This window comes from Onychostoma macrolepis, chromosome 03 (genome assembly GCF_012432095.1).
Source record: "Onychostoma macrolepis isolate SWU-2019 chromosome 03, ASM1243209v1, whole genome shotgun sequence".
NCBI lineage: Eukaryota > Metazoa > Chordata > Actinopteri > Cypriniformes > Cyprinidae > Onychostoma > Onychostoma macrolepis.
The window spans coordinates 228,738-255,235 of record NC_081157.1 but is presented as its reverse complement, the minus strand read 5'-3'; the positions used below and the strand labels follow the sequence as shown (position 1 = coordinate 255,235).

Here is a 26,498-nt window from a genome sequence, read left to right as displayed (position 1 = left end):
TGATGTAAGCATTTCTGTCACTATCGGAAATGTGCAGTCACTACCGAAACATGGGTTGTTTTGTCAAAAATAAAGTATACTGAATTATCAACTAAGATGTTATGATAGTTTTTGGTTCAATGTATATTAAAACTAATGAATCTTTACCTTTGAAATCAGTATGATCGACTTTTTGCCTACAAAGAAAAACTGGATTAAAAAAAACCTCATAAATTACATTTGAAATATTATTAAAAATGTAATTGTTATTGATTTACCTCAGATTTTTTTTGTTTATAAAATAGCAAAAATATATATTTAGAATGTAGATGTAAGCAAAATCTTAAAAGGTCAATATAACCCTTCTAATTAAATTATTATTACCGTGTTTCGGTAGTGACAAATTTGGGGAGAGGACAAATATTCCAAAACTTTCTGAAAATACAGTATGATAATTAACTGCACAATTACTAGAAATGTGTACCTTGGGTATTATAAAATATGCATGCATACATTTTTTTTATTTTTTTTTTTAAAGACTTTTTTTTTTAAAGATGTTTCCAGCTCTGGCTTTGGACCAATTATTCTGAAGAATGGCCCATAAATAATTTATTTTAGTCCAGTCCTCTGCTGGGAAGAGACCGGACCTCCTGGAACTTTAAATGAATTCCCCAGACTTGTATCATAAAGAAAGACTTTATTTGTATGGTTTTGTAATATCTGTGTCACATATTTCCTTATGTGTCATGGTAGATCAGGCAGCTCTCTTATCGTAGAATTGCATTACAGAACAACTGTTTTGTACATTGTAATGGATTAAAACATTAGTAACAGGCTGGATGTACATTAACCTTACAAAGCATATCATAGCAGATCATATTTTTTGTCTAGAGCTTCGTAATTAGGATGAGTTCAGTTCATGAGGATTTTTAATGAGATTATTTTAGCAAGCCAATAAATCACTCGAGACTTGACTCTGACTCCAGCGATGAAGACTTGTGAACATCGCTGTGTGGTTCCTCCACTGAATGGATCTTCATGTGTATCTTCAGGTGACTTTTAATAGAGAAACTCTTTCCGCACTGATCACATGTGTGCGGCTTCTCTCTGCTGTGGATCTTCTCATGTACTTTCAGATTTCCTGACTGACTGAATGTTTTGTCACAGTGTGAACACTTGTGAGGTTTCTCTCCAGTGTGAACTCTCTGGTGCAGGTTTAAACAGTTTGCTGAAATAAAAGTCTTGTCACACTCAAAGCACAAGTACTCTCTCACACCAGTGTGAGTTTTCTGATGTACATGTAAACTCTGCAGCAGTGAAAAACACTTTCCACATTCAGAACAGGAATGTGGCTTCTCCTTCGTATGAACTGTCAGGTGTTTCTTCAGGTCTGATGACCGAAGAAATGTTTTGCCGCACTGACCACACTTGAATTGCTTTTCTCCGGTGTGGATCCTCATGTGTCCTTTAAGGGTTCCTTGTTTTGTGAAACTCTTTCCACACTGACCGCACACGAATGGCTTCTCTCCGTGTGGATCATCATGTGAATATTAAGACTATGTTTGCATGTGAAACTCTTCCCACACTGTTCACACGTATGCGGCTTCTCTCTGCTGTGGATCTTCTCATGTACTTTCAGAGATCCTGACCGACTGAATCTCTTGTCACAGTGTGAACACTTGTAAGGTTTCTCTCCAGTGTGGATCCTCTGGTGTAGTTCTAAAGAGCTCGCTGTAGTAAAAGTCTTGTCACACTCAAAGCACAAGTACTCTCACACCAGTGTGAGTTTTCTGATGTACATGTAAACTCCGCAGCAGTGAAAACTCTTTCCACATTCAGAACAGGAATGTGGCTTCTCCTTCGTATGAACTGCCAGGTGTTTCTTCAGGTCTGATGACCAATGAAATGTTTTGCCGCACTGACCACAATTGAACGGCTTTTCTCCAGAGTGTATCCTCGTGTGTTCTTTAAGAGTACCTTGTTTTGTGAATCTCTTTCCACACTGACCACACTTGAATGGCTTCTCTCCGGTGTGGATCCTAATGTGATCATTAAGATTATGTTTGCATGTGAAACTCTTCCCGCACTGATCACACGTGTGTGGCTTTTCTCCGGTGTGGATCCTCATGTGTACTTTAAGATGTGCTGGTTGCGTGAAGCTCTTTCCACACAGATCACATGTGAACGGCTTCTCTCCGGTGTGAGCTCGTGTGAAACTCAAGACTTTGTTTGTATGTGAAACTCTTCCCGCACTGATCACACGCGAACGGCTTCTCTCCGGTGTGGATCCTCATGTGATCATTAAGAAGATATTTGAATGTGAAACTCTTCCCGCACTGATCACATGTGTGTGGCTTTTCTCTGATGTGAACTCTCATGTGACGCTCAAGACTTTGTTTGTTTGTGAAACTCTTTCCACACTGAGTGCAGGTGATAGATTTCTTGGCTTTTCTTTTCTTTAAAAATGTCTTTTTAATCTTTGAGCGAGGTTTGACATGATGTTTCTCTTCCACTTCACTCAGTTCTTCACTCTCCTCGTTCTCTTCCATCAGGTCTAAAATGAAAAAAAAAAAAATTAAAAAAATCATTAAATAAGTCTTTAAGTAAACTAATATACAAAGAGCGAAATATGAAAGTGATTATTGATGTAATAGCAGAAACAAGACAGCTTCTGTAAAACATAATAATCATTCTGGTGTGTTTTTATGAATTAATTGCATGAATGAGGTACATTGACATTTCAGTTATTGTTTTCAAAACATTTTAGGCACAAATTAAATATTGTTGTAGTGAGAACTATCAATCATCTAATGTTAAGTTAAACGGACCAAACAGATCTCGTCCCCATTTACTTCCATAGTAGGAAAAATAATATGAAAAAGAAATACTATGGTAGTCAATGGGGGTCAATATCTGTTTGGTTCCTGACATTCTTCCAAATATCATCCTTGGAGTTCAGCAGAACAAAGAAATGTATACAGGTTTTGAGCAACCTGAGGGTTAGTAAATGATGACAAAATTTTCATTTTTGGGTGAATTATCCCTTTAAGTTATTCCTTCAACCCTGTCAGACAGTCTGGAAGTCCATTTACTTCATACAATTAGCTGTTTATTGCTTATTGCTTAAAAAAAATAACAAAACACACAATGTTGTATCCAACATACTGAATATCTGTTGAAAACTTCATAATTGAACTGTTTATCTAAATGTGATGAAGTGCTTGAATCTTTCTAACATGAATGTTCTTCAGCATCGTGAATGAAGAATAAACACCAACCTGTTTGTTGTTCAGTATCTTCAGTGTGTTTGATTCTGCAGGGCTCTGGATCTCTCATCTTCTCTCTGTCCTCTTTAATAAACTCAGTCTTTGATCAGATTTCAGCTCTTCCTGATGCTCTGACGCTCGCCTTCACTTCTGAACTGATGGGAATCTTCCAGCATTTATTGTTGAACTGCAGTGGGAGGAGCTTCACTGGTGATGAGTTCCAGTGTGGGAGGAGCTTCACTGATGATGAGTTCCAGTGTGGGAGGAGCTTCACTGATGATGAGTTCCAGTGTGGGAGGAGCTTCACTGATGATGAGTTCCAGTGTGAGCAGAGCTTCACTGATGACGAGTTCCAGTGTGGGAGGAGCTTCACTGATGATGAGCTGATCTGCCAAAATCTAATGAGTTTGTTTTTGTTTTGTCAAAGACCAGATGTTTAGTGTCTGCAACAAATGAGATTGACCAAAGTTATATATATTCATAGAAAACCCATTAAGTGCAAATGTGTGTATAGTTATTCTGTAGTCAGTTGTTATATTAGTTGTGTTATTCTGACCTGTACTTAATAAAATACTGTATCTAAAAGAATACCATACTTAATTTTATTAGGCTACTTTAACTGATTATAAAGTTGTTCTTGCTGACAAATGGGTAAAAGCTAGTGTTTTGAAGTATAGTATCAAAGTATAGAGATTTAAATGGACAATTAATGAGTATTTTTATGTCATCAAATGATTCTTCTTCTAAATATGCCTGAAAAGTTTTTATTTCTTTTTGCTATATAAAGCCATTTTGTCTTTGACTCGTATACTAATTAACCAACGTAAAATGTATATCTGTGTATCATAAAGCAACTGAAGCTAATCCACAATTTTTATTTCTAATTCTAACATTATTCTGTTTCTTCATTAAAATAATGGTAGATATCTAGAAAAGTAGTAAAGGACTGTGAGGAAAGCATCGGGAAGCATCAAGACAGAAATAAATCTACATATTTGTAAGCAACAAATACCTTCAGTCTGTTGACACCAATGACATTAGCTTGAAGTGGCCATTTACAGGAGATCTGAAGACATCAGCATAATAACTGAGGTGAGAACAGGAACTATTGTCATGAAATAAAGAGTGTTTTCAGCAGCTGTTAATATTGATGAGCCTCAGACGATCAACACTCATTCAACAAGACATTCAGGATCATCAGCAGATCATCTCACTTTATTCTGAGTGTTTGCTCTTAGAAACACATTATTTGAGTCGGGATATACGCTAAAAGAGTTCTACTGAAAGATAATACTGTTATAAGTAACACAATATGACATAAACAATACAAAAATAAACACTAACTCATCTTCATTAATCACTCCAGCTAAATAACTACAGCAGCATCTCCATATGAATCTAGCCTAAATATAGTTTGATTTTCTAAGTGCATTAACTGCAATAAAGTTTTGTGTGCAGAAACTGACAACAATCATAAAACTAACAGCAATACAAAGCACCTAAGCAATAATATTGCCAACATCAAACTATATTTGATGAGTATTTATATTAACATTTACGTACATATTAAATGTCTCACATAGCTCATTATCAGCTCAATGTGACGTATTATCAGTATCTGTTCCAGTATATTTTTACCATGTAAAGTAACTAACAAAATTGATCCAAAGATGTCAGAGGAGTAGAAATAATTGGCAGCTCAACACTTGAGATGGACTCCGATCAGACTGATTCTGAAGAGCCATCTTATGCTCAGAAGCCTTGTGTGTGGGTTACACAGATAGATTATTTGCTGGTGCACAAATAAAGCAAAAAGATTGTATAAATAAACTGTTACATGAAAAAATGTTGAGTACAATTATTTTCAACATCCCTGCTAAAAAAAACACACAATAGAAGCCCAATAGAAACCATCACAGAAATTCCAATGGTTTCCATTAGAATACCATTATAAACGATTATCTTTTTCCAGTAAAACCATTACAAAATTCCTTTTTGTAGTGTGTTTTGGGCATTTTTCCATAGGATTTAACATCCCACCAATAGAATCCATCACATACCAGTAGACACCATTATAGTTTCCATTAAAACCAATACAATTCCCAATATAACCATTAAAACCATTACATTTTCTATTGTGTTTTGGGCAGGGGTCTATTGTTTTTTTTTTTTTTCAGCAGGGATGAGATAATCATGCAAAATGTTTACACAATGCAAATGTACTGAGGGATAAGTGCTTAATAACATCTTACGCTGTTCAAAGATGTTCTAATATAAACAGCGCTATGTATCTCACAATCACGTATTATGAAAGCGATTATATTTACATCAGATAAGTAGGGGGAGCAAAAATGCTAAAACAAGCAGAGTCGGAACAGGCTTTCAGCACATATTCTGCCTCAAACAATCTGTTTAAGTACCGGAGATCTTGTGAGCGACTGATGCTGCGAAAAGTAAGTTACTAATGTCGAATTTTAGGATTAAATATTGTAACTGAAAATCATATTTAGGTCAAAACTGTCAGTTGTTGAACTAACATGAACTAACATTAACAAAGATTAATAAATAGTGTAATAAATGTATTGTTCATTGTTTGTTCATGTAAGTTAAAACATTAACTAATGTTAACAAATTATTTTTATTATATCAATTAAACACATCAATAAAAATTTAATGATTAAATATACATTTTATTTTATGATTTTGTTTAATTATATCAATTCAACACATCAACAAAAATTGTATGATTGCAATACAATAATGATTCAGCACTGTAAATGAACAGTCAGTGTTTAATAATAATAATAATAATAATAATGATTTTTCCAAAATCTTATTATTTTAAAAATCCATAAAATTATTATGTCCATTGTTTCTGCACTGTAAAAATAAAAAAACAGTATTTAACAACAATAATAATAATAATAATAAAATGAATAATAATATTTCTAAAGATTTATTTTATTTTATTATTTTAAACATTCATGAAAAATGTTATGATTGCAATAATGCTGCTGCACTTAACCGGTGGGGACGCACCCCACGGTTGAGAACCACTGCATTAGCCTATCAAAATCAAAAGTTGTGTTTGTTAACATTAGTTAATGCACTGTGAACTAACGTGAACTACCAATGAACGACTGTATTTTCTTTACATTAACAAAGATTAATAAATGTATTGTTCATTGTTGGGGGTTCGGTGCTTTGCTCAAGGACACTGTACATTCACTCCCCCACCTACAATTACTGCCGCAACCTTTAGGTTACAAGTTCGACTCTCTAACCATTAGGCCACGACTTCCCCCGTTATATAGTGCTTCTTGAGTAAAGAAACCACTGTACTTATTCAATCAGCAGCTCTTTTATTTACCTTCAGCCTACAGACAAGCTGAGAAGCTCCAAACTCCGCGTCGCACTTCATTGACGAGAGGCGGGAGCAATAATGAGGTTTGACTGACAGTTTGAGGAGCCAATGGCGTTCTGAGCTTTAATGACTGGATCAGTGATCGGTAGCTGTTATATTTCTGATTTGAGCATGAGTTTCAGAATGCTTTGGATAATGTAACGTTAGCTTTTGCTGACACTACCGCTACTTGATCAAAAATAGAGCCGCCACTGAAAAGCTATTTGATTCAGAAAACTACTACTAGCGACGCTACCGCCCAACACTGCAAACCATAAGAACAATGTCCTTTAAACAGAGGAGACCAGAGTGGAGATGCTTGGCCATAATGCACAGCGCCACATTGTTTCGATACCCCAATCAAATCCAGACCTCATCCTGACTGAAATCATGTGCTGAGAGCTGTGCATAAACAAATGCCCACAAACATCAATAAACTGGAGCAATGTTACAAAGAAGAGTGGGCCAAAATTCCACCAGAACGATGTGAGACTGACAGTGTCATACAGAAAATGATTACTTTAAGTTATTGCTGCTAAAAGCGACTCCACAGGCATCTGAATCATAGGGTGTAACTTTGACACCCATGGCTTTTACATTTACATTTATGCATTTAGCAGACGCTTTTATCCAAAGTGACTTACAGTGCATTCAGGCCATACATTGTTTTTATCAGTATGTGTGTTCCCTGAGAATTGAACCCATGACCTTTTGCACTAATAGCAATGCTCTACCACTGAGCCACAGGAACACATGCCACTTTTCTATCTTTGCTTAATTTTTGTTAAATAAATAATGACACGGTGTGATATGTCATGTGATGTTGTTCGTCTAAAGTTTTATTTTCCAAATTTTAAGACTTGACAAGGACCAGGTACATATGAATAGCAAAGAACAAGTGTCTTATCATTTATTATAGTACATAGCATTATACATTGAAAACAATGTTGATCTGCCATCGTACACGTCCTTGTAGAGATTGAAAGAATGCCATCTTCTCCTATTCTGTTGTTGTCTCCTTTTTGCAGTTTTAAATAATGATTTAATGATTTGATATTTATTTGCCGCCAAATGAGCAGATGAGCCGCGTCTTCTTCAGCTTTTGTTGTGGTACTGCGGGTTACACCAGCAAAATGCCCGTGGACACTGCAGGCATGTGTACTGCACAGAAGTATAAATGAAAACCGACACACAACTTACGGCGTTGAGTATAAATCATCCTTAAAAGATCACAAATCATCATCCAAATTCTTTCATTTAGAAGAACAGCTAACATTTCCAAAAACCTGCAGTACTCGAATAAGAAAAAGTGTGCACGTCTGCTCAGACCCTGACGAGGCGCTAAGCACTTTTCAAGTTAAAGACAGTTTTTGAGCGCTAGCGTGGATTTAAGCGTCACGCACACTCTACGATCAAATCTGAGCGCATGCACGCTTTATAAATGAGCCCCTGAAGAGCTTCTCCAGAACCATTGCTGATATTGCCTTGAGCAAAGAACTTTTTGATATTTATTTAATACTTGTATACAGTAGTTGAAGAATATTTGTACTGCTTACTAATTGTAATAAATAAACGGATGTTTATTTATCTAACTCAAGTCTGCCTCCCTGGCATTGATTTATAGCTAAGCCAGAAGAGACCACGGAGAAGTCCGAATCTGTAAGTATTTAAAATGCATATAATTTAGATCCGATTTCAACCTAACAATTTTTGTATGCAAATTTTATAATATCCAAGGTACACATTTCTAGTAATTGTGCAGTTAGTTCTCATTTTGTATTTCCATAAAGTTTTGGAATACCTCTCCCCAAATTTGTCACTACCGAAACAGTAATATATAGTTTAATAAGAAAGGTTATATTGTCGGCGCTGATATCCTTGTGGGCAGTGTGCTGACATACAGTGCCGTTGCGCTACTAACGTCCCAAGTTCAAATCCCGGCTCGAGGACCTTTCCTGATCCTGCCCCTCTCTCCCAATTCACTTCCTGTCAACTCAATGCTATCCTATCAAAATAAAGGGAAAAAATGCCCACAAATTAATATCTTAAAAAAAGGGTTATAGTGACCTATTAAGATTTTGCTTATATAATAACAACGTACAGTAAATGGTAAAACTATTTGCACTACAAACCAGTGTGTTCATGATTAAGATAATACATAAAAATAATATGATAAGACACTAATTTTCAATATCAAGCAGCAAAACGAACTGTTTTGTACAGCTAAAAATAGCTGGACGCGGTTGAGACCGGAAGCTAGACCCATAGAATTCACAAATGGATGCATTTTTACGTCAAGAAAAAGGTTATTTCTTTGGATATTTTTTTGCTATTTTATTAAACGTTTTCAGAGGTATAACAATTACAATTTTAACAATATTTCAAGTGTGACTTGCGAGATTTGTTGTATTTTGAATCCAATCTTTCTTTGAAAACAGTATGATCAACTTTTTGCCTTTTACAAAGTTAAGGATTCATTCGTTTGAATATATATTGAACCAAACACTATCATAACATCTTAGTTGATAATTCAGTTTATTTTCTTTTGAAAAAAACATCCCATGTTTCGGTAGTTACATGAAACACACTACTTGTGAATAGTTGCCCTAATGCAGTATTATTAAACTGATGGTCTTTTAAGGATCATCTATGCAAGTTAGTTCATGTGCTCCTTTGTTAGAGGGAGCTGGGTTTTGGGATGTGCAGAGGAGGAGGAAGGGGACACAAATGCCCAAAGAGATCACGAGGTGTCACTCTGTATGGATCTTGTGTGTTTGCAGTCCTGGAGAGTGTCACATAATTTGCCTTTTCCTGTTTTCAGCTGCTACTATGGATTTATGCATAGCGGTCACGAGGAAGCACTCAACCATATGTTGAATAAATGGCTCTTTAGTTCATTGAGACAAAGGAGTTCTCTCTTCCCTTGATTGGATTAGCTGTTGTCATGTTGAGAGGAAACTGCTCCAGACAACGAGGGTTTTGAGATCGGTCAGTTTTACAACCTTGTGCTGGCTGTATCGGGGAATATTTCGATCCTGGTTTGGGAATGTGTTTATTCTGCAGCTGTTCTGTAGAGGCCTTACACAACGAAGAACAAAATTAAAAATAAATATCTGTCTCTCTTAAAAGTGTTCAAGTCCTTTCTTAAACTTCCTGACCAAGAATAGTTTGTAAAACAAAACTTCTGCTACACATACACATGCTGCATTATAAGACAACTGAACATAATATGAAACTTATGAGAAAACAGTGATATTTTATCATGAAGCAAAATGATATACAATAATAAAACAGTGACATTGTTCTTTGGGGAGGAACTCCATCTTTGAGTTGATCTGAGTGAATCCTCTGGTGCTGTTTGAAACATTTTGCTGAAGTAGAAGTCTTTTCACACTCAAAGCACATGCACTCTCTCATAACAGTATGAACTTCCTGATGTCCTTTTAAACTTTGTAGACATGAAAAACTCTTTCTACTCAAATTACATGAAAGTGGCTTCTCCTTTGTATTACGGCTGCACGATATACTGTTTCAGCATCGACATCGCGATGTGCAAATCCGCAATAGTCACATCGTGGGATGTGTGATGATGGTTATATTTATACTGATTGTTTTCACCGGACACGACAGCTTGAGTCTGTCTACACTTAGTAGACAACTGCTATACAACATTTTGATCATTTGTGAACTGTGCTACCAAAATGAGTCACAATGAGCTAATTTTCACTGATTATGTTTGCGTGAATGTGTGTATATTTATCGGGATAGAGTGCCGTCGGTGTCGTCTTTCTGCTCCCGGTAGTGATGCTCTCGTGGTGTTTGCATACTCTTATCACAGATGAAGTGAATAACATGCAATATTTGTCAAATGCACAGACGTTTCAGAAATGTTTTCATGAGCAACAGAAACACTTTTTAAATACAGGGCCATCTGTTCAAGAATAAAGTTCAACATAAACATATACTATTTAAATACCAATGAAGTGGGGGTATATTTGCTTTTATCAGTGTTTTTATTAAATGTGACTCAATATAACATTGCGACTATACAGTAAAAGAGCTTTTACTATTCTAAAAACATATTTGTGAGCAGTTTTTTTAATATTTTTTTAAATTGTATAATGTTTTACATAAAGGTTTGTACAAGCATATACAACTCACAACAAGTACAAAAACAAATAAACATTCGTAAGAATATGTAAAGTGAAAACTATTCATGCCAGGGTAAAATTACAACAATTTAAAGTAACAAAAGCTTCATAGGTCTTTCTTGCTTTTGTGTTCTTAATTTTATCTAATGTAGTATCATATTGTATAATCTCTTTTATAAAATGTTCAAAGTTTGGCTTTAGTCCATTTTTCACATGAATGTGATATTTTCCAAGTAAAATAAGATTTGTGAGCAGTATTGGATTTGAAGATGTTAGAAACACAGGACATTGTTGTCATGTGGTGAATTTATATCTGTGTATCATAAAGCAACTGATGCTAATTCACAATATTTTATTTCTATTTCTAACATTATTCTGTTTCTTCACTAAAATAATGGTAGATATCTAGAAAAGTAGTAAAGGACTGCGAGGAAAGCATCGGGAAGCATAAAGACAGAAATAAATCTACATATTTGTAAGCAACAAATACCTTCAGTCTGTTGACACCAATGACATTAGCTTGAAGTGGCAATTTACAGGAGATCTGAAGACATCAGCATAATAACTGAGGTGAGAACAGGAGCTATTGTCATGAAATAAAGAGTGTTTTCAGCAGCTGTTAATATTGATGAGCCTCAGACGATCAACACTCATTCAACAAGACATTCAGGATCATCAGCAGATCATCTCACTTTATTCTGAGTGTTTGCTCTTAGAAACACATTATTTGAGTCGGGACATATGCTAAAAGTGTTCTACTGAAAGATAATACTGTTATAAGTGACACAATATTACATAAACAATACAAAAATAAACAGTAATGTAACTCATCTTCATTAACCACTACAGCTAAATAACTACAGCAGCATCGCCATATGAATCTTGCCTAAATATACAGGTGCATCTCAATAAATTAGAATGTCGTGGAAAAGTTAATTTATTTCAGTAATTCAACTCAAATTGTGAAATAAATTCAATGAACACAGACTGAAGTAGTTTAAGTCTTTGGTTCTTTTAATTGTGATGATTTTGGCTCACATTTAAAAAAACCACCAATTCACTCTCAACAAATTAGAATACTTCATAAGACCAATAATTAAAAAAACATTTTTTTAGTGAATTGTTGGACTTCTGGAAAGTATGTTCATTTACTGTATATGTACTCAATACTTGGTAGGGGCTCCTTTTGCTTTAATTACTGCCTCAATTCAGCGTGGCATGGAGGTGATCAGTTTGTGGCACTGCTGAGGTGGTATGGAAGCCCACGTTTCTTTGACAGTGGCCTTCAGCTCATCTGCATTTCTTGGTCTCTTGTTTCTCATCTTCCTATTGACAATACCCCATAGATTCTCTCTGGGGTTCAGGTCTGGTGAGTTTGCTGGTCAGTCAAGCACACCAACACCATGGTCATTTAACCAACTTTTGGTGCTTTTGGCAGTGTGGACAGGTGCCAAATCCTGCTGGAAAATGAAATCAGCATCTTTAAAAAGCTGGTCAGCAGAAGGAAGAATGAAGTGCTCCAAAATTTCTTGGTAAACGGGTGCAGTGACTTTGGTTTTCAAAGAACACAATGGACCAACACCAGCAGATGACATTGCACCCCAAATCATCACAGACTGTGGAAACTTAACACTGGACTTCAAGCAACTTGGGCTATGAGCTTCTCCGCCCTTTCTCCAGACTCTAGGACCTTGGTTTCCAAATGAAATACAAAACTTGCTCTCATCTGAAAAGAGGACTTTGGACCACTGGGCAACAGTCCAGTTCTTCTTCTGCTTAGCCCAGGTAAGACGCCTCTGACGTTGTCTGTGGTTCAGGAGTGGCTTAACAAAGGAATCGACAACTGTAGCCAAATTCCTTGACACGTCTGTGTGTGGTGGCTCTGGATGCCTTGACCCCAGCCTCAGTCCATTCCTTGTGAAGTTCACCCAAATTCTTGAATCGATTTTGCTTGACAATCCTCACAAGGCTGCGGTTCTCTCGGTTGGTTGTGCATCTTTTTCCTCCACACTTTTTCCTTCCACTCAACTTTCTGTTAACATGCTTGGATACAGCACTCTGTGAACAACCAGCTGCTTTGGCAATGAATGTTTGTGGCTTACCCTCCTTGTGAAGGGTGTCAATGATTGTCTTCTGGACAACTGTCAGATCAGCAGTCTTCCCCATGATTGTGTAGCCTAGTGAACCAAACCGAGAGACCATTTTGAAGGCTCAGGAAACCTTTGCAGGTGATTAGCTGATTGGCATGTCACCATATTCTAATTTGTTGAGATTGTGAATTGAATTGGTGGATTTTTGTTAAATGTAAATCTTTTAATCACAATTAAAAGAACCAAAGACTTAAACTACTTCATTCTGTGTGCATTGAATTTATTTAATACAAGTTTCACAATTTGAGTATTAAATAAATAAAGTTAAATAAAGTTCATTTGAAATAAATGAACTTCTCCACGACATTCTAATTTATTGAGATGCACCTGTATATATACTGTATATATATAATCATTTATTGGGCACTGTCCCGAAATCCTAACCCATAAATTTCAACTTATGAAGATGGTATTGAAATCATTTTTGTATTTTTTCCATTGTTGTTTTTAAAATTATCATAGAATTTTTAAAATAATTGTTCAAAAAATATTTATTTTATATTTTTTTTGTAAATTCTGAAAATTTATGTAACAGAACTAACGAAACAGTGTTTGTTTTAGTCCATTGTCTGAGTCTGATTTGAACTAAACCCATACATTTATGATCAGGAAATATGCCTGTGTCCCTCTCTCATAGCTCACAAGGTGTGAGTAGATAGGTCTCATCATTTTAAGGTAAATGTGTTCAAAAGTAAAAAAAATCTGTGTGCAACTTTAAGCAGCGTCACTACCGAACACCTTTTTTCTGCAATTAAGCACACTTTTTTGGGAGTTATTCCATAACATTTAGTTTTTACATGTGTACCACTGTTCAGAACTGTGCTAGCTAACCATGTGCTGATTAGCAATTTTGAGCTAGGTTCAAAAGTATCTAAAACTGTCACTACCGAAACATTTAGTTTCACGACGGAAAAATCATGACCGAAACATGTCATCATTGTTTTGATAGTGACAAAAGGGAACACATAATCTTCATAATTGGGGGAAATAAACAAAATATTAGTACAATTATGCAAATGTTTTATTATTATTATTATATTAGTATGTTTTAGTAGTGTTTTAGTTCATGAGTTCATGAGTTAAGAATCTGTAATGTGATGTAAGCATTTCTGTCACTATCGGAAATGTGCAGTCACTACCGAAACATGGGTTGTTTTGTCAAAAATAAAGTATACTGAATTATCAACTAAGATGTTATGATAGTTTTTGGTTCAATGTATATTAAAACTAATGAATCTTTACCTTTGAAATCAGTATGATCGACTTTTTGCCTACAAAGAAAAACTGGATTAAAACCTCATAAATTACATTTGAAATATTATTAAAAATGTAATTGTTATTGATTTACCTCAGATTTTTTTTGTTTATAAAATAGCAAAAATATATATTTAGAATGTAGATGTAAGCAAAATCTTAAAAGGTCAATATAACCCTTCTAATTAAATTATTATTACCGTGTTTCGGTAGTGACAAATTTGGGGAGAGGACAAATATTCCAAAACTTTCTGAAAATACAGTATGATAATTAACTGCACAATTACTAGAAATGTGTACCTTGGGTATTATAAAATATGCATGCATACATTTTTTTTATTTTTTTTTTTAAAGACTTTTTTTTTTAAAGATGTTTCCAGCTCTGGCTTTGGACCAATTATTCTGAAGAATGGCCCATAAATAATTTATTTTAGTCCAGTCCTCTGCTGGGAAGAGACCGGACCTCCTGGAACTTTAAATGAATTCCCCAGACTTGTATCATAAAGAAAGACTTTATTTGTATGGTTTTGTAATATCTGTGTCACATATTTCCTTATGTGTCATGGTAGATCAGGCAGCTCTCTTATCGTAGAATTGCATTACAGAACAACTGTTTTGTACATTGTAATGGATTAAAACATTAGTAACAGGCTGGATGTACATTAACCTTACAAAGCATATCATAGCAGATCATATTTTTTGTCTAGAGCTTCGTAATTAGGATGAGTTCAGTTCATGAGGATTTTTAATGAGATTATTTTAGCAAGCCAATAAATCACTCGAGACTTGACTCTGACTCCAGCGATGAAGACTTGTGAACATCGCTGTGTGGTTCCTCCACTGAATGGATCTTCATGTGTATCTTCAGGTGACTTTTAATAGAGAAACTCTTTCCGCACTGATCACACGTGTGCAGCTTCTCTCTGCTGTGGATCTTCTCATGTACTTTCAGATTTCCTGACTGACTGAATGTTTTGTCACAGTGTGAACACTTGTGAGGTTTCTCTCCAGTGTGAACTCTCTGGTGCAGGTTTAAACAGTTTGCTGAAATAAAAGTCTTGTCACACTCAAAGCACAAGTACTCTCTCACACCAGTGTGAGTTTTCTGATGTACATGTAAACTCTGCAGCAGTGAAAAACACTTTCCACATTCAGAACAGGAATGTGGCTTCTCCTTCGTATGAACTGCCAGGTGTTTCTTCAGGTCTGATGACCAATGAAATGTTTTGCCGCACTGACCACACTTGAATTGCTTTTCTCCGGTGTGGATCCTCATGTGTCCTTTAAGGGTTCCTTGTTTTGTGAAACTCTTTCCACACTGACCGCACACGAATGGCTTCTCTCCGGTGTGGATCATCATGTGAATATTAAGACTATGTTTGCATGTGAAACTCTTCCCACACTGTTCACACGTATGCGGCTTCTCTCTGCTGTGGATCTTCTCATGTACTTTCAGAGATCCTGACCGACTGAATCTCTTGTCACAGTGTGAACACTTGTAAGGTTTCTCTCCAGTGTGGATCCTCTGGTGTAGTTCTAAAGAGCTCGCTGTAGTAAAAGTCTTGTCACACTCAAAGCACAAGTACTCTCTCACACCAGTGTGTGTTTTCTGATGTACATGTAAACTCCGCAGCAGTGAAAAACTCTTTCCACATTCAGAACAGGAATGTGGCTTCTCCTTCGTATGAACTGCCAGGTGTTTCTTCAGGTCTGATGACCAATGAAATGTTTTGCCGCACTGACCACAATTGAACGGCTTTTCTCCAGAGTGTATCCTCGTGTGTTCTTTAAGAGTACCTTGTTTTGTGAATCTCTTTCCACACTGACCACACTTGAATGGCTTCTCTCCGGTGTGGATCCTAATGTGATCATTAAGATTATGTTTGCATGTGAAACTCTTCCCGCACTGATCACACGTGTGTGGCTTTTCTCCGGTGTGGATCCTCATGTGTACTTTAAGATGTGCTGGTTGCGTGAAGCTCTTTCCACACAGATCACATGTGAACGGCTTCTCTCCGGTGTGAGCTCTCGTGTGAAACTCAAGACTTTGTTTGTATGTGAAACTCTTCCCGCACTGATCACACGCGAACGGCTTCTCTCCGGTGTGGATCCTCATGTGATCATTAAGAAGATATTTGAATGTGAAACTCTTCCCGCACTGATCACATGTGTGTGGCTTTTCTCTGATGTGAACTCTCATGTGACGCTCAAGACTTTGTTTGTTTGTGAAACTCTTTCCACACTGAGTGCAGGTGATAGATTTCTTGGCTTTTCTTTTCTTTAAAAATGTCTTTTTAATCTTTGAGCGAGGTTTGACATGATGTTTCTCTTCCACTTCACTCAGTTCTTCACTCTCCTCGTTCTCTTCCATCAGGTCTAAAATGAAAAAAAAAAATTAAAAATCATTAAATAAGTCTTTAAGTAAACTAATATACAAAGAGCGAAATATGAAAGTGATTATTGATGTAATAGCAGAAACAAGACAGCTGCTGTAAAACATAATAATCATTCTGGTGTGTTTTTATGAATTAATTGCATGGATGAGGTACATTGACATTTCAGTTATTGTTTTCAAAACATTTTAGGCACAAATTAAATATTGTTGTAGTGAGAACTATCAATCATCTAATGTTGTTAACGGACCAAACAGATCTCGTCCCCATTTACTTCCATAGTAGGAAAAATAATATGAAAAAGAAATACTATGGTAGTCAATGGGGGTCAATATCTGTTTGGTTCCTGACATTCTTCCAAATATCATCCTTTGAGTTCAGCAGAACAAAGAAATGTATACAGGTTTTGAGCAACCTGAGGGTTAGTAAATGATGACAAAATTTTCATTTTTGGGTGAATTATCCCTTTAAGTTATTCCTTCAACCCTGTCAGACAGTCTGAAGTCCATTTACTTCATACAATTAGCTGTTTATTGCTTATTGCTTAAAAAAAATAACAAAACACACAATGTTGTATCCAACATACTGAATATCTGTTGAAAACTTCATAATTGAACTGTTTATCTAAATGTGATGAAGTGCTTGAATCTTTCTAACATGAATGTTCTTCAGCATCGTGAATGAAGAATAAACACCAACCTGTTTGTTGTTCAGTATCTTCAGTGTGTTTGATTCTGCAGGGCTCTGGATCTCTCATCTTCTCTCTGTCCTCTTTAATAAACTCAGTCTTTGATCAGATTTCAGCTCTTCCTGATGCTCTGACGCTCGCCTTCACTTCTGAACTGATGGGAATCTTCCTGCATTTATTGCTGAACTGCAGTGGGAGGAGCTTCACTGATGATGAGTTCCAGTGTGGGAGGAGCTTCACTGATGATGAGTTTCAGTGTAGGCGGAGCTTCATTGATGATGAGTTCCAGTGTGGGAGGAGCTTCACTGATGATGAGTTCCAGTGTGGGAGGAGCTTCACTGATGATGAGTTCCAGTGTGGGCGGAGCTTCACTGATGATGAGGTCCAGTGTGGGAGGAGCTTCACTGGTGATGAGTTCCAGTGTGGGAGGAGCTGATCTGCCAAAATCAAAAATCTATCTCTTACTGAGTTTGTTTTTATAGGGTCAAAGACCAGATGTCAAATGTTAGTGTCTGCAACAGTTGAAATTGACCAAAGTTATATACACTCACAGAAAACCCATTAAGTGCAAATGTGTGTATAGTTATTCTGTAGTCAGTAGTTATATTAGTTTTGTTATTCTGACCTGTACTTAATAAAATACTGTATCTAAAAGAATACCATACTTAATTTTATTAGGCTACTTTAACTGATTATAAAGTTCTTGCTGACAAATGGGTAAAAGCTAGTGTTTTGAAGTATAGTATCAAAGTATAGAGATTTAAATGGACAATTAATGAGTATTTTTGGGCTGCATTATGATCCTTAAACACAGTGTTTGAACATGTCATCAAATGATTCTTCTTCTAAATATGCCTGAAAAGTTGTTTTTTTTCTTTTTGCTATATAAACCCATTTTTGCCGTTGACTCGTATATTAACTAACGTAAACATTTATATCATAAAGCAACTGATGTTAATTCACAATTTTTTTATTTCTAATTCTAACATTATTCTGTTTCTTCATTAAAATAATGGTAGATATCTAGAAAAGTAGTAAAGAACTGTGAGGAAAGCATCGGGAAGCATAAAGACAGAAATAAATCTACATATTTGTAAGCAACAAATACCTTCAGTCTGTTGACACCAATGACATTAGCTTGAAGTGGCAATTTACAGGAGATCTGAAGACATCAGCATAATAACTGAGGTGAGAACAGGAGCTATTGTCATGAAATAAAGAGTGTTTTCAGCAGCTGTTAATATTGATGAGCCTCAGACGATCAACACTCATTCAACAAGACATTCAGGATCATCAGCAGATCATCTCACTTTGTGTTTGCTCTTAGAAACACATTATTTGAGTAAAAAGTGCTAAAAGATGCTAACAGTGTTCTACTGAAAGGTAATACTGTTATAAGTAACACAATATGACATAAACAATACAAAAATAAACACTAATGTAACTCATCTTCATTAAATAATTTGTCTAGTTTTAAGGTCTGTAAGAGGACAAACATAGATTACAAGAGAAATTGTTAATATTTTATATTTTTCCGACCTGCAATGAACAAATGTCATTTCCACCACATCTTAATATACAGCTGTTATTTACAAATAGAATAACTTATGCCACTCATGAATTGTCTAAGATCATTTTTGTAACTAGTTTTACCAGTTTTTCCACAATGTAAAATAATTATACATTTGTCAATGAGATAAATTAACTGCCCTAAGGACCAAATGCTGAACTGTCACACTAAGTAGAGCATGATCTCATAAATTGTGAATACATTTTTAATGTGTGATGAGAACTTTTTTAATATATTTGGAAATGACGATGAATTAACATGAATGTAAAGAAACAGTAGAGATATTTATTAGAAAAAATCTTAAACTCATCACACTCATTAAACTCAATTCACAAAGTCATTAAACATATCAATTGTACTTTGTAACCATAAATGTCCTCTGTCGGAAACCACGTCCAATTGGGAGGCCATGTAACCGAAAGACGTGGTCAACGACAATCAACGCTGTCTCCTTGGCTGAGGGTAATTTGGGCAAGGGAATGAAATGGGTTGCCTTCGAGAACCGGTCCACCACGGTCAAAACTACCGTGTGACCCTGGGAGGTGGGAGGCGGTGACAAAATCTAGAGCGATATGGGACCAGGGTCTCGAAGGCACCGGCAGCGGTTGAAGTAACCCATCTGGGGGTCGATTGGAAGACTTACCAGTGGCACAGACTGAGCAAGCCAAGACAAAATTGTGAATGTCACGAGCCATGAGAGGCCACCAGAATCGTTGCTTGACTAAAAAATTAGTACGACTGACTCCTGGATGACAAGCCACATTGGAACAATGTCCCCACTGAATAACGTTGGACCGTAACTCCTCAGGCACAAATAAACGGTTCGGTGGGCAACGTGCCGGAGGCGTTACCCCTTCTAAGGCCGCTTTGACCTTCGATTCGACCTCCCATGTGAGTGTAGAGACAAATATGGTCTCAGGTAAAACGCACTCGGGAGTAGACGGGTGTTCGGAACGGTCAAAAATACGTGATAAAGAATCGGGTTTGATGTTCTTGGAACCCGGGCGGTACGAGAGAGTAAAATCAAAACGACCGAAAAAAAGAGACCACCGAGCCTGCCTGGAGTTTAATCTTTTAGCCGTTCTAATGTATTCCAAGTTCTTATGATCGGTCCAGGCGATAAAAGGTACTCCCGACCCTTCTAACCAGTGGCGCCATTCCTCCAATGCTAACTTGACTGCCAACAACTCTCTGTTACCAATGTCATAATTGCGTTCGGCTGGGGACAGACGATGAGACAAAACACGCAAGGGTGCACCTTGTCGTCTGAGGAGAGCGCTGGGATAGCACTGCACCTACCCCCACCTCTGACGCATCGACCTCCACCACGAACTGACGTGAAGGATCAGGGGTAATAAGGATGGGGGCTGAAACAAAGCAGCCTTTCAGTTTGGTAAACGCAGCCTCGGCTGCGTCTGACCACCTGAACGTCGTTCTGGGGGAGGTCAAGGCGGTCAGAGGCGCGGCTAGTTGGCTGAAATTGCGAATGAAACGCCGGTAGAAATTGGCGAATCCCAGAAACCTCTGCAGGGCCTTACGGGAATCTGGGCTTGGCCATTCCACCACAGCCTTAATCTTCTCAGGATCCATGCGTACTCCCTCAGTCGACACGATGTAACCTAAAAAAGGAACAGACTGTGCATGAAAATCGCATTTCTCCGCCTTGACAAAAAGCCCATTCTCTAGCAACCTCTGGAGCACTTGTCGGACATGCTGCACGTGTTCCTGGAGAGACGCAGAAAAAATCAATATGTCATCCAGGTAGACATATATGAACTGATCGACCATGTCTCGCAGCACGTCGTTGACAAGTGCTTGGAAGACCGCTGGAGAGTTGGATAGCCCGAAAGGCATAACCAAGTATTCAAAATGCCCCCTGGGAGTGTTAAAGGCGGTCTTTCATTCATCCCCCTCCCTGATGCGAACCAAATGATAAGCATTACGTAAATCCAACTTTGTGAAGACAGAGGCTCCCTGCAACCTCTCGAAGGCTGAAGACATCAACGGCAAAGGATAAGTATTCTTTACCGTGATGTTGTTCAACCCCCGGTAGTCAATACAAGGTCGCAGAGACCCGTCCTTCTTCCCCACAAAAAAGAACCCCGCCCCCGCTGGAGAAGAGGAAGGACGGATGAACCCTGTTGCTAGAGAATCAGAAATATATTTCTCCATAGCCTCCCTCTCTGGAGCAGAGAGTGAATATAACTTGCCTTTAGGCGGAGATGTACCTGGCAGTAACTCTATGGCACAGTCATAGGGACGATGCGGGGGAAGAGAAGCAGCCCGAGACTTACTGAACACCTCCTTCAGGTCCAGGTACTCCGTGGGCACGTTAGACAGATCCACTGCCTCCTCCTGAAACACAGGGACAGAAACAGACAGACAGGCAAACACTAGACAAGACTTATGACAATGACTGCTCCATGCCGACACAGATTTTAATTGCTAGTCTCGGTGTGATTGCCTGATGTGATGAGGGTGATGTCCTCTGTGATGAATGAGATGGTGGGGAGTTCTTGGCCGTTGAGAGCGTGTACTGCGATCTTGTGTGTGAGGGGTCTGAGGGGAACTTGGAGTTTGCGTGCAAATGTGTAATCCATAAAATTACCTTCTGCCCCAGAATCCAGAAGTGCTTGACAGTCGTGAAGGTGAGTTGACCATCTCAGTCTTACCGGAAGGAGAGTAGATGTGGATGAGGTCTTCTCGGCGGAGATCCCACCCGACAGTAGCCTCATACTTACTATCGGGCTGACCCCTTTTAACGGACAGTTGTAGGCAAAATGACCCGCTCCTCCACAGTACATGCAGAGGCCCTGGGACCTCCGCCTCTCCTTCTCCTCCCAGGAAAGCCGAGCTCGCCCCACCTGCATAGGCTCGTGATCGTAGACAGGGCTGACCGCGTCCCCGCCTCCAAACCGTTGGCCCTCGGTCCCTCCGGTGGGACGACTGGGCTGTGAGCGGCGATCCATTCGTGACAACCGTGCGTCCACTCTTAATGTCAGAGCGATCAGGTCGTTGAGAGATGTGGGAAGGTCCATGGCATAGATCTCCTTTTGGATGCGGTCAGCCAGCCCATGCAGGAACATGTCCCACTGCGCTTCCTCGTTCCATTGACTCTCCGCCGCTAGGGTCCGAAACTCGATCGAAAAATCCGATACGGACCTCTCTCTCTGTTGTAAATCGGCCAACATCCTTGCTGCCTCTCTACCAGCAAGGGCCCGATCGAACACCCGTCTCATCTCTGCGGAGAGATCCTGGAACGAGGAACAGCAGGGATCTTGATTCTCCCACACCGCCGTTCCCCAGAGTGCTGCTTTCCCAGTCAGTAGTGTTAACACAAAGGCGACCCTGGCCCGCTCATTATTAAATGTTCTGGGTTGGAGAGAAAAATGCATGGAACATCGTGTTAGGAATGCTCGACAGTAGTTGGGTTCACCTGCATATGATTCTGGAACTGGTAGGCGGGGCTCCGCCTGATAGGGGTTCTCTGGTGGTGGTAGGGGAACCGGCGGTGCGGGGGGCGCAGTGGAACCTCGCAGATGTTGGAGCTGTTGGGTGAGCTCGGACACCTGCACCACTAGAGCCTGAACAGCGCGAGCTGTATCGTTGAGATTCTTCTCCTGGGAATCCATACGAAGTAGGCTGCTGTTCACGAATCCTTCCAGCGATCCGGTAGAGCTACTCGCTGCTTCCATCTGGTGGTCAGATCGTTCTGTCATGACTGAAAACGCGGAAACAAGTTGCAAGTAACTCTCCGTTTATTGAATTGGATAGTAACGATAGAAACAGTTCAGAGAGAAAACAGGATAGTGATGCAGGGACGTCGATGGTCAGATGAGTGTCGTGAAGAGAAGTGCTGATGGTAGGTGACGAATCCAGAGTGATAATCCACAGGAAACACGAAACAGGAACGACGAAGACACCAGGCTGGAAATGAAGACGGCAACACAACCGGAGACTCACAAACAACGATCTGACAAAGGAGATGAGAAATGGGTGAGTATTTAAAGGTGGTGTGATGAGCTGCAGTTGGTGATGGTGATTAAATCAGCTGGAGCGTGATCAGCGCCGATGAGTCGTCACGCCCACACACACACACATAAACAACGAGCACGAGACAAGGAGAAGGCATAGGATTTAAGAACCGTGACACAGATAAGTCATATTTTTGAAATGTATTTTCATTGTTGAAGTTTAAAAGTCTGGGTGTGCGACAAGGAGAAAACAGTGATTTTGACACCTATAAGGAGGTTGAAAAGTATGAAAAAATCATAATAGAAAGGATATTAATGTACCTGAATTAAGCACTAGTAAAAGAATTAAAATACATTATAGTATTTAATGTGAGACCACTATCAATATTACTTGTTATATTAAATGTAGCTTTCGCACAGTATTTGTGTCATTTCCACCACAACACTGTAATGTCTCTTTAAAAAGTTTGTGTGAAAGATTGTTTAGATGGTTTCTATAGTAAAAAGTTTTTAAGGTGGTTTCATTGTTAGTTTGAAAAGAAAGCGGAATTTGTCCAAAATTATATGTATTTTTAAAAATATGACCAAAGAACATAAAAGTGCCCATAGTCTAAGAATCACCCATAAATAAAGGTGACTTGACTACTTACCGGCAGTGCCTCGTTAAGTGCTGTTAATATGATGGAATGACACGACAAACTAAACATGCGCTACCATGTGCTGCGCACACTATTCTTCTGAATGCAGAAACTGAATAACATTAATACAAAATGACCAGTAGGGGGAGCAAAAATGCTAAAACAGGCAGAACCAGAACAGGCTTTCAGCACATATTCTGTCACAATCTGTTTCTAACAGCAAACACTCAGATTAAAGTGAGATGATCTGATGATCCTGAATGCCTTGTTTAATTGGTATTGATAGTCTATAGCTCATCAATGTTATCAGAGGAGCTGAAAAGACTCTTTATTTCATGTCAATACATCCTGTTTTCACCTCATTCGTTATGCTGATGTCTTCAGATCAGTAAATTGCCACATTAAGCTCATGTAACCTGGGTTAAAATTTGCACATTTCATATGGTGCAATTAAGGTGATTGTGTATGTTGTGTTTATTTCCATTCACAGCTTTCAATGCATATTAATCAAGGCTCCTTTAAAAGTTATTTTGGTTTGTAAGTGTGGTTGTAATGCACTGCTAAAAAACGTGGTTTTGACAAGCATGTTTCTCTGTTTATTTATTGGATTAGGAATAATTAATCCCTCCTGATAGAAAGGAATTGTGACAGCGATTGGCTGTTATGAGAGAGGGGCGGGGTGACAACATGCTGAGTCAGTAGGAAAAACGCAGTAATCCAGATCGGATTGATTTGCTTTGTTATTGGTTGTTTATTAACAAATCGTTACTGAGCCCGGCGGACAGCTGATGAACTGTCAGGTATTTGGTTTGACGTTTATTTTGCTCTTCGGAGTGAAGGGGCCAATTCTGAGTTTGCTTTAGTGGCCACAACGAACACCAGCAACGTTACAGGCCTGCAACGGGGGTGTGCACACTTAAGAGAAAAAAGATTGAGTGTTTGTATGTGGGCCCACGATTATTTTGTTCAGTACCAACTAAAAGAGGATTCTCACTAATGTGTTCAAGTATACTAATTCTGTGATTTGTTTTTTTTATTTGGGTTGATACCTAAATAGTAAATACTTGCCAAGAGTACCATATTAGAATTATTCAGGTAACTTATTTGTGTGGGGAAGTGTGATTTTATTTTTATATTTATTTTTTGCAGTTTGCAACGTTTACTGTGGTTCTAAATAAAACTCTTTAGGGAAGAGAACTGACTAGTTTCTTTAATTTGGTGTTTGATTTGAGTTAGTGGTTTTGTTAAATACAGAGTTCGACTGTGTCATTTCCATCGCCCTGCACCAGTTAAAGATGATTAAGTTGGGGTAAAAGGGAGTTCTTCTAATCCGTCGAGAGACACTTCCAAAGAACCCGTGTGTTCATCCTAAAGAGCTCTAGAAAGGCAACATCTGAGAGTAGGGTGTTACACAAATTGGTGGCCAGTACGGGGATCTCAGGTTCTCTCTGTTTGTACCCTAACTAGTTATTTCCAGTTGATGGTTTGGTGTTATTCGAGATGGATTCGGCTAGCAATGTTGATTATCAGGCAGAACTCACTAAATGGTGTGATGAAGTGCTGATTGACAAAACTCGTGCCCTGTTGTTAGTAGGAGTATCTGCAGATGCGGAAGTGGCACATATTGAGGATGTCACACAATCTGTAAAAGCTTGGGGAAGGGTGCGGGTCAGAGCTACCAAGGCAGGTTCAAGCCCACATAAACAGCTTGTGTTGTGTGAGTGCCGAGAGACTATTAATCCTGATCTGATACCAGTTGAATTGGTGTCTACTGAAGGGGAAGAACATCGGACTGTTGTTGTGTCCCAAGGATGTGTACCTACCTCTGCAGATTTTGAAGAGAAGCTTGCCAGGTTTTTGGTAGGAGAAGGAAAGACGTTGCCTGATTTGCAAGCTGTGCTGTCTCACTCTGGTCCTAGTGCCAGTTCCCCCGAAGCTATCATTCCTGCTGTAGGGGATCTGTTAGAGAAGACAGGCAAACAGCCCAGTGATAATGTCTATAGGCGGTTGCGCACTTTTTCTGGCACTGTCCCCACACCTCCAGGAGAAGAAACGTTGGATGGTTGGGTTGATCAAGCCCGAATGATGATAGCTGAGTGTGAGTGCTCCGGAAAAGAGAAGAGGAGAAGGATTGTAGAGAGTCTAAAATGGCCCGCATTGGAGATCATCAAGGCAGTACGATTCTCTAATCCTGAGGCTAGTGCTGTACAATATATAGAGGCACTAGAAAGTACTTTCGGAACGTCTGAGTCAGGTGAGGATTTGTACTTTGCCTTTCGCCTTTTAAGACAATGTTCTGGTGAAGCCTTATCAGATTTTCTACGAAGAGTGGACAAAGCATTAAATAAGGTAGTTCAGAAGGGTGGAGTGTCTCCACAAATGGTGGATCGGGTCAGGGTGGAGCAATTGATTCGAGGTGCAGTGGAGTCAGACCTAATGCTTCTCCAGCTGAGGCTTAGGGAAAGGAAAAATCAACCACCAACTTTTTTGACTCTTCTGAATGAGATCAGAGAAGCTGAAGAAAATGAAGCTGCTAGGCAGAAGATAAAAGCTACCGTAAAGTCTGTCCAAAGTCATGAGGAAGGGAAACTTAGCTTTGCTGTGGTGAAAGAGTTAAAAGCAGAAATTAAGGATCTGTGAACCCGGTTAGGACAGGGGACCTCAAATGTGTCAGCTGTTTCTACGAGGCTGGAGTCTGGGGCTACTTCTGCGAAAACCCACGTTGAAGTATCCCGGGATTTGGAGGTGCAAGCACTAAAAGAACAAATACAGCAACTGCAGCAGAAGATTAGTGTTATGAGTATAACACATAGCCAGCAGTTAGAGCAGACTCCGAGACAATCTGACCCTACGTCTATGCAGAGGAGAGGTAGATCTAATCCAACTCAGGAAGACTTCTTTTGCTATCGATGTGGAGAAGATGGACACATCGCAACAAGGTGCAAAACCCCTGAAAATCCCACAAAAGTGATCCAAAAGCTGGTCCGTTCACTAAGAAAAGCTAAGAGTGAAAGAAGTGAAATGCCAAGTGA

General features: G+C 38.6%; 2 protein-coding genes and 1 pseudogene across 2 annotated transcripts; 1 reads left to right on the top strand and 2 right to left on the bottom strand.

Moving 5' to 3' along the window:
- Positions 1 to 3,801, bottom strand: LOC131538141 (gastrula zinc finger protein XlCGF57.1-like; annotated as a pseudogene).
- A 10,502-nt stretch (positions 3,802 to 14,303) lies between these two features.
- Positions 14,304 to 17,579, bottom strand: LOC131538140 (gastrula zinc finger protein XlCGF57.1-like). Its single transcript, XM_058772008.1, has 2 exons — positions 17,296 to 17,579; positions 14,304 to 16,579 (listed from the first exon to the last, which is right to left on the bottom strand). Exons 1-2 carry the CDS (start codon positions 17,351 to 17,353, stop codon positions 14,979 to 14,981), a joined length of 1,659 nt encoding a protein of 552 aa, XP_058627991.1. The 5' UTR covers positions 17,354 to 17,579; the 3' UTR covers positions 14,304 to 14,978.
- Positions 17,580 to 24,966: 7,387 nt separating this feature from the next.
- LOC131536993 (paraneoplastic antigen Ma2 homolog) lies at positions 24,967 to 26,106 on the top strand. The gene has a single exon (XM_058770198.1). It carries the CDS (start codon positions 24,967 to 24,969, stop codon positions 26,104 to 26,106), a length of 1,140 nt encoding a protein of 379 aa, XP_058626181.1.
- Positions 26,107 to 26,498: the final 392 nt, after the last annotated feature.

Coding starts and splice junctions, on each gene's coding strand:
- LOC131536993 (XM_058770198.1), top strand. CDS start 24,967: ATGGATTCGGCTAGCAATGTTGATTATCAGGCAGAACTCACTAAATGG.
- LOC131538140 (XM_058772008.1), bottom strand. CDS start 17,353: ATGAGAGATCCAGAGCCCTGCAGAATCAAACACACTGAAGATACTGAA. Junction 16,580..17,295: donor AGATACTGAACAACAAACAG/GTTGGTGTTTAT, acceptor TTTTCATTTTAG/ACCTGATGGAAGAGAACGAG.